At 33.9% G+C, this 9,212-nt stretch overlaps 1 protein-coding gene across 1 annotated transcript in view; it reads right to left on the bottom strand.

Moving 5' to 3' along the window:
• The window catches only part of LOC107044649 (maternal protein exuperantia), a 16,892-nt gene extending 8,376 nt beyond the window's left edge, over window positions 1–8,516 (bottom strand). Inside the window, exons 1-3 of the mRNA XM_015266599.1 lie at window positions 8,352–8,516; window positions 7,203–7,539; window positions 6,703–6,984 (exon numbers count right to left, since the gene is read on the bottom strand). Coding sequence (XP_015122085.1) covers window positions 6,703–6,984; window positions 7,203–7,493 — 573 coding nt within the window. The 5' untranslated portion in view covers window positions 7,494–7,539; window positions 8,352–8,516. The remainder of the gene's footprint in view (window positions 1–6,702; window positions 6,985–7,202; window positions 7,540–8,351) is intronic.
• Window positions 8,517–9,212: the final 696 nt, after the last annotated feature.

Raw genomic sequence — 9,212 nt, 5'->3', positions numbered from 1 at the left:
TTTTTGCTCTGTCTAGAGTAAATTCGAAGATTGTTCAAATTTGGGCCAAAAGATTGTATAATCACTTCCTGAGAGAGTACAAAATCTCCAAGTTTCAGATGAGTCTGACTCATTTTTATGTAATTTTTTGAAACAATTTTTTTTTGTTTACTCACAGGGAATTGAGAATTTTTTTACGAAACTAAAAGGGCGTAATCCCGTTTATTGGGGGGGTTAATAAATATTCATGCTTAGATGATTCTGAATTTTTTTGAGACCATTTTTTGAGTTAATCTGGAATGAATGATTAACATAAAATTGTATTGTGAGTGATTTAGCCAAAAATTGATTCGGTTTCGTTCCTTGAAAATTTTAATTTTGTAGAGACTTTTCCGATGGTTCTTTCTACTATCAAAAGAGCTTTGAAAAACTCTCCCCATTATCGTCGGAAAAGTCAATTTCTTTGATTTTCGATTTTTGTCGTCTTTTTGTTGAAATTCTGGGTATCAGAAGAAATGATAAGACATTTTTTGAGTCTTCAATATGTATTATTGGCGAAAATTTCCCGTTCTTTCGATTAAGCATGGTTTAAAGTTGTTCACANCCTTTCGATTAACCATGGTTTAAAGTTGTTCACAACACCAGAAATGTCCTGAAATTACGAAGAGTTGAAAATTCCGCGTTGTATCACCTTTCTCCATCTGGATTGCAGATTTTTCATTTTTTTTTGTGAAACTGACTTTTTGTTTCGGAAAGTATCCAAAAGCGAGGTGGAATTCTACTCTATTCTATCTAAACATTATTTCTGCCCTGTTTTTCCTTTTTTTTAAATTTTTTTCATTAATTAAAATGTTTTTTTGTTTTCCATCGAAAACTTTTTTTTGCGAAGGAATTGAAAAAAGAAAATTTTACTGGAAAAGTATGTATACGATCCCCGGGCTCGAATTTTTAAAGTCTCTTAATTCTTTTTAAGCAGACCAAAAACTATGTTCCGAAAAATTAGTTTCAAATGACCCATACATATCTGAAACGTGGAAATTTATTATTCCCTAGGAAACTGTTTATACGACTTTTTTATTTGTATTTTCAAAAAATTGAAAAATTCTCCATAAAATTTTTTTTTTAAATTGTCTCGACAAAGTGGGCTCAGATGACTCAGAATCATCAAAAACGTGGAGGTTTCATATTCCCTGGGAAAGAGTTCATACAACTTTTTGGCCCAAATTTTCAGTGAATAAAAATTACGCGTAAAAAAATAAAAAAAATTGTCTCATAAAATTAGGCTCAGATGACTCAGAATCATCAAAAACGTGGAGGTTTCATATTCCCTGGGAAAGAGTTCATACAACTTTTTGGCCCAAATTTTCAGTGAATAAAAATTACGCGTAAAAAAATAAAAAAAATTGTCTCATAAAATTAGGCTCAGATGACTCAGAATTATTCAAAACGTGGAGATTTCGCATTCTCTGGGAAAGTGCTTATACGACCTTTTGGCACAAATTTTCGAAAAATTCAAAAAATGACGCGTAAAAAAATGAAAAAATTTGTCTCGTAAAATTGACCTCAGATGACTCAGCATCATCCAAAACGTGGAGATTTCATATTTTCTGGAAAAGTGTTTTGCGACCTTTTGGCCTGAATTTTTAAAATTTTTCAAATTCCTTGTAGAAAAATAAAAAATTTGGTTCCGAAAAGATGTGCTGAATGATGACTCAGAAATATCTGAAACGTGGAGATTTCATATCCCCTGGGAAAGTGTTTATGCGATCTTTTGGCACAAATTTTGGGGAAAACCAAAGAAAATGTTTATACGACCTTTTAACACAACTCAGGCGAATTGCTCACTTCAGGGGATAATGGATCTGCACGTTTCAGATGATTCTGAATCATCTGAGCCCAACTTTTGAGGACAATTTTTTATTTATTTTTCAAAGGGAATTTGGAAACTTGAAATTAGGCCAAAAATTAGAAAAAAAAATTTCTTTAGGGGATAATGAATCTGCACGTTTCAGATGATGCTGAATCGTCTGAGTCCAACCTTTTAGGACAATTTTATTCCATTTTTTCAAAGGTTCAATTCAAAATTTCTAAAATGTCTTTTATTTTGAAAATGTGCTAAGGAGGGGAACTTAATCCCCTAATTCAATAGATTCCAGAATATTTTTGCCTTGAAACCATCATTTTTTGCTTGATTAATTTTATTTATTTATTTTCTGAAATTAATTGTTTTTTTTCTAGATTTTAGCCGCATGTAAGTTCTAAACTGCAGAGTTGAGAATGTAGAGAAAAAAATCTTGAATTTACATTTTTTTTCTCTGTGTGATTATTCTAATTCCAAATTACAGAAGGGAATTTGGAAATATTAAAGTAAATCATCCCGTCAATTAAGTAATTGGCAAATAACGAATGAATTATCTAGCTAATCGGAAAATCGTCGAAGCCAGATTCCAAATTACCGATGTAATTTGGAGAACTACAATATGAAATTACTTGCCCATTGCAGTAATTCGGTATTGTGAATATTTATTATTCAATAATCTGTAATCTGAGAAATCAAATTCCCGGTTAGTCAAGTATTCTCCAATGGCATTTTATTAGATTATTTCTATCGCCAATAGTTAGTAGAGGTCATTGAAAATTCATTCGAATATTTTGGTAATTTACGATTAGTGCTAATAAAAACTCATGTATTTCCCAATCGATTCAGAAGAATTATAAATTTCAAAGTATTAATGGGTTATTGATATACAACTTGATATTTAATTGTAATCTCCAATTATTTTTCTTAGATTACGAAAGAAAAATGTAATTTAATTTTCCCATCCCTGCTCTAAACTTAACTTTAACCACGGGTTAACTGTGGTTAACTTCAACCAAAAACAGCCCCTTAAATTTCACCGACGTATCCCCTTAACAAAATGAAAGTTCAAAATCGGGATGGATTATCTTTCGAATGTCATCTCATCTTCATAATCTGACATATTTACCTATTTCCATATTAGTTTTTGGCATTCCGGGCCATAAAATATGTTCGGCACATTGCCGAAAAAAACTTTTCTAGCTCATATGACAATCTTATAGTAGCCAGAAACGTTTCTTTCGACCTAGTGACGAAAAATACTATTACATAACGCAAAAGTCCCCAAGAATTATAATGAGACAATTAATTTAAGGCGGAAAAAAGAAACATTTCCACAGAGCGTTTTTAATAAATATTATGAAACACGTCCAATAGTGCCGATCTGATAGCCATTAGATACGTTAAGGTGTTTCGTCTGTAGATCACCGGGGGGTGAAACGGAGGGGGAGTCTTATTGTTCTTGAGCACTGATTCAATCGCTGAGCACAAAATTTTCCAATTTTTAAGTAACTATTTAAGTGTGCATTTGAACATTTTTTGGATATTGATTTTATTTATCAGATTGATTGATTTTTTTGTCATCACCTACGGGTGCCAAATAATTTTTATTGGATGTTATTCTAATTATTGAAATAATATTAAAATGCGTCTCGAGTTGATAAACCTGTCGAGTGTTTTCCCTCTCTCAGTTTCAGGGTCCAACCCATATCTTTCCCATGATGCACTGACATTCGAATCACATGCCTGCGCGTGAGAGCGTAATTGCCCCGAAACTCATAATTTTCCAAATCACTTGTTCAAATAACTTTCTTATGAAATCTGAAAAAAATCTGAAACTTGTATAGTTTCTCAAGAAATTTTTGATTTATCACGCACTAGTTTTTCCTCAATAGTATATTATTTTTTTGGGTGCCATGGAAATTTCCCCTAATTCAGAGTGGAGTAACCTCGGAGGTTATAACTAGAGGGGTTACAAGAACATCCAAATTTCATTATTTTCTGTCTTGAAACTGAGATCTGAAGAAAATGCGCAAGAATTCTCAATGATGCAGCATACTTAGAAATTTCTCCCATGAATTTTCCAATTTTTTTTTCATTATTTTGACTTTTCAGCCGAAACACCTTAAGGGGAGACTACTATGAGTTTTCTCCCCTATGTCGCGGGCTGTTGGAATGAGATTACTTATACATTGAAGATAAATTATATATGTTTAAAAATGAATAATGACTGCAAAAAAATTAATTATTTATTGTTCGTTTGCCCCGCAGACGCTCAAAATGTTAAAAATAGTTCAGGGCCTTCAATTTGTGAGCTACAAAGGTTTTTTTTTCAAAATTTTTGAAAAAATGTGTGCAATAACAATTACGAATTAGTTTTTTGAAATTCGACTTCTATATAGCTAATTCCGTATTTTTTTAAATAAAAAATTGCACCATTCATGTAAGACATCCCAAAAAATGGTTCTAAAGAATCGAGAATACATCTTAAATATTTTAAGGATAATTTTTTTGCCTATTTTACATGAATGGCGCAAATTTTTATATTAAAGAAAATAAAATTAGCTGTGTAGGAGTCGAACTTCAAAAAACTAATTCGTAACTGTAATTGTCAGTATTTTAAAAAAATTTTGAAAACTAAAAAACCTCTGTAGATAAAAAAATTGGAGGCCCTGGAGTATTTTTAACATTTTAAGGATAATCGGGCGAGCTGGGAGGGTTGGAAAAAAGCAGCCATTTTTTTACGTATTCTTTAAATGATGGAAAAGGCGGGTGCAAAGTTTCAGACTGCTGGGGAGCATGGTTAATTTATGATGAATTTTTGAAAAAGTGGTCATTTAACCCGTGATCTTAAGGAAATCATCAAAAAAACTGCAAAACCCAAGGAAAAAATGCAGCCAAAGTCATGAAACTTTATACACATTTAGAACATGTGATCAATGATTCTTTGAGTGAAAAAGATTGTCGCCTAGGAGCATTGTTTATTAATAATAGCGAAAAAAGTACTGAAAAATGACATTTCTGCGCACGCAGCCCAAACGAACAGCAACGTCCCAAGTACCGATCGGGTGGAGGTAGCGCGGTCAATTTAAAGGTTGCTTGAGAGAGAGAGCGATGAAGCGTCGTGATTGGAGCTCCCTCGAGCCAGTGGCACCAGCTCCTAGTGAAAAAAAAACTACCGACGATGTTGCCACTTTCTCGCATGGATTAATATTTTTTCATTTATTAAAGAAAAAAATCTGAAAACCATTCAATGCGCGGAACAGATACAAATAAATTTGATTAACTACAAAAATAATTTTTAACCGGAGATACTCCCTCATATTGTCTGAATTTTGAATCCGAATGGGAAAAATTTTTTTGTTCAGCGATTGGTTTTCTGCAGGAAAACAATAGAAACCCCTCCGCCTCACCTCCTACATTTTCTCCTCGCCTGATTATCCTTAAACATGTGCGAAGCAAACGAACAATGAACAATTTTTTTTCACTAATTATTCGTTTTTAGACATATATAATCGATCTTCAACGCATGAGAAATCTCGGTATAATCGCCCGCAACTTTTAAAAGTCATAGTATTCTCGCCTTAAATTATTAATGTTTAATGTTTTCCTTATTGGGTTCATTGTTCAGTATTATTCAAGAAGGCTGTTTGAAAATATTCAGTTGTTTCTTTTTTTGCATGGAAGCATTGTAATAATTCAAATTCAAGTTTTGAATTTTTTGTGTTATATCGACCCATTACGATCCAAAAAGATTGAAGATGCAATTTTTAAACCGTGTCCGTACGGATGTGTGTATGTATGTATGTATGTGGTAACGTTTTTCTTCGATTTTTCGCTAATGAATGGATTGAATTTTTTTTGAAATGTAGATATTGGTGAGCCCTATCGATCGCCATTAATTAAAATTTAATTCATGGATTAGTTTTTTCAATTTTTGAATTTTTTCGATGGTTGTCCCATGATAACTAAAAAAATTTTCTGAATTGATTGAATAACGGCTTAAAAAAATTGTTTGGATGTTCTTTCGGCCGAGTTCGAAGATGAAGGCAATCGCAATAATCGTTACTTTGGTTTATACAAAAATTTTCAAAAATTTGTATTTTTTCAAAATCCGAATTCCGGGGTACCTTTGAATATCATGCTTCAAATGAATTCAATCATAGCTTATTTTTGTTTTAAGGCCATTAAGTCGAAGTTAAAAGATGATTACGATAGCTATATTGGTTGATTTGATTTTTAGGATGATTGTTGAAAATGTTGAATTTTTCATGAATTTCCCTGAAAGTGAGCTTTCTGATGGTTTCTTCAAATGTAATGTTTTAAATTCATTCAAGTATGTGTAAATAAATTTTTTTTACCAACGTTTTAAGGAAGGGCTGAGGGGAGATATAGAAGTGTAAATAAGACAATCGGTTGTATAGAAGCAAAGAGATAATAACAATGATACTGATACCATTCAACTAAGTTGAAAATCTGACAAAAATAAGTAAAAGGAAATCTTATTTAATTTAATAAAATGAAATAAACAATGAATTATACATGGTAGACGAAAATGACGTGCAAAATAACCATTCGGAAGCATATTGCTAATTTATTAGTGAAAATAACTATGCAATATCCAATACACAAGCAATTTCCCACTTGTTTTATTGTTGTACAATAATAATTTTTGGGGACTCCAGCGTTAGGGAAAATTAATGACAATTGGAGAATATTTCATATTACGGAAATAAAAAAAAAACTATCAAAATCACGTTTGAAAGATAATACACCCGGGCCTTGAGTAGAACAAAAAATATTTAAAGAAATGTAAAAATCTGAAATTGCATAATTTCTTATCTTTAATCAAACGATAATATTACCTGATCGAGTAGGACACGTGACAGAGTTCTCAGTGAAAAAGCACGAATGGTATTAGCACATTTCACATTAGCAATGTTGAATCCATTGGCGAATCCTTTGACAGTCTTCTTGAACCTCTCCAGAAGATTGAACTTAATAAGCGACGCAAGCAGCATCGCAGGAATGACTTTCCTTGATTCATGGTGGATGAGAATCACCCCATCGGCAGCATCGCCCTTCACCTCCTCCAGCCAGTCAAGAAAGTCTGTGATAGCAGAGATCTCGCTTTTGGTTTTTAATACCTGAGTGTAGATATAAATTTTAACGTCTATTAATAACTTTCCTGAGATAATGATGGATGGAGAAGGAGTGGTGAATCGGAGTGATGTGATAAATTGCAGTTTTATGAAAAAAAAAATTCAATCATCTGAGAGGAAAGGGAATTATCGTTGCTTCACAGAATTGGAAGAGCGAAGGGAGTTGAGAAAAATGAATAGAAGGAGGAATGAAAAATTATTACCTTATTGGTTTTGCTGTTTTTTAATAATCTGTATTTCCCCACAGTGACGACTTTGAGATTGTGACGTTTTTTAGCCGCAGGTGTGAGATTCTTAAATGGCATGACGTACTGTGCAAAAGACGAGCTCGGCGTGTAACCAGCAATTTGGCATATCTCATCCACCAGCATTTTTCCAGTCGTATCCATGTCCCATCCAACTAGTCGATAATCACCATGTGGAATGCCCTCAGCGGGTGATGCTCTAATATGCGAAATAGCATCGCCATTTTCTCCTACCATGGATGACACCATTGTTCACAAGATTCCGTGTATTCAAAGCAGTCTTATAATTCAAAACCTGTGAAAAAGTGTGTATTATTATCATTATTATTCGTATTCAGAGCATCTCTCAGCTCGGTGAGTAAACAAGGTGCGTAAAGCATTTGACTCCAAGGCGAAATTTCAAATCAATAGAAGCAAAACAAAAGCAAGGTAACGAAGCGAATTTCAGATGACTTTCAAACATTGTTGATACTGTGAGATACTGTGTGGACTCTAGCCCAGATATCGTTGCGATGGCGAGTTTTTTTTCCACCTTCTCTGTTGTGCTCCCAAATTCCGGAGAATGCAATACTTCGTCGAATGTACAAAAGGAAAGTTGTCGGAGCACAAACGAATCGGATATATTAAAATAATACGAGAATGTTATTTCCAGAAAAACTATAGAAATTAATGATAAATAAATGACCATGAGATCATGTTTGCGTGTGGATTGAGTGAACAGACAAGAGATATAACACTTGAAATTATGTTCCAGACAATTCCAGATACAATTCAATTAAAACTTATTAACCCGTATCAGTCGTTAAAAAAATAATAATTTGCAGAGTGTCGGGCGCAATCAAGATGTCGTGCGCAATGTCAGTCAGGCGCGAAAACGAATCGAATGGTTAAAAAATAAAAAATAAATGTAGCAGCTGCAAGAGTTGTACCAAAGTATTGAGTTACCATTTGCAACGGTTTATGCGAATATTAACGAGAATTTCGCACGCGGTATCCTCATGCAGTATTAGACTCGTTCATCCGTCTTGTCTCCACTCATTTTTTTCTTAATGAAACGTAATCACTCCCGGTCAATGAGTTTTTGCAATTTTAATCCACATTACTCACCAGAAAGTGTGGAAGATCTCGTTGACGATCGAGTCGAAGGAAGTGCGAGACTTTTACTCGTAGGTTCGATCACGACGGTGAATAAATGGCAGTGGAGAAACGTGGTACGTATCCAATATACCGTCTACCTATCAAAGCCACTGGATTGTGGGTGCACGTGTCGCACGGGAGACGAACGGGAATTTAGTTATCCGTATTTACGCATGCGTAACTTATATATTCGTTTCAGCCAAGTTGATTCGCTCGATGGATGGTCAGGTGACATAGTAAAACGAGAAATCGGATGAGTTGAAATTTTTCCCGCGCTTTGTTTATGGTGCAGCGCGTGGCAGTTGAAGTTTTTATGGACCAAGGGGAAGACTAGTGTCGTAAAACCCAGTTACGTGAAGGTTTAAGGGGGTTAATAATGAAAATTCTGCTGTTATGGTTATTTTAGGTTAAATGAGGGGAATTTGAGGGAATGGAGAAATTCTGGTGATATTTTAAGGGATGAAAAAAATTCATTAAAAAAAATTAATGATATCGAGCGGATAAAGCTTAGTAACTGGATTATTTTAATAAATGCGATGTTATTAATGCGATTTCATAATATTAATGTAGAAATTCAAGGAAAATGCGCCTCTAATGCTGCATCGGCTTTGGGTAGTAGTATTTCATTTCACTGAATTAATTTTGCAGCGGAAATAATTACGACAGTCCGATTCTCGCTCAACGTGTGGTATCATGACTTTTCACGAAAGGAGCAAAGCGTACTTACAGTGAGAAGAGCCGGGAAAATCGGATAAACCAGACGGCACTCTCTGTATGTGCAATGGTTTTTTTGATGATTACCACAGCTGACAATTTCAATACTGGCGATAA

Source organism: Diachasma alloeum, unplaced genomic scaffold (assembly GCF_001412515.2).
Source record: "Diachasma alloeum isolate Michigan unplaced genomic scaffold, Dall2.0 Dall_scaffold_00777, whole genome shotgun sequence".
In the NCBI taxonomy this organism is placed as follows: Eukaryota; Metazoa; Arthropoda; class Insecta; order Hymenoptera; family Braconidae; genus Diachasma; species Diachasma alloeum.
The sequence above is the reverse complement of the archived record's forward strand: the minus strand, read 5'-3'. Positions and strand labels throughout refer to the sequence as shown.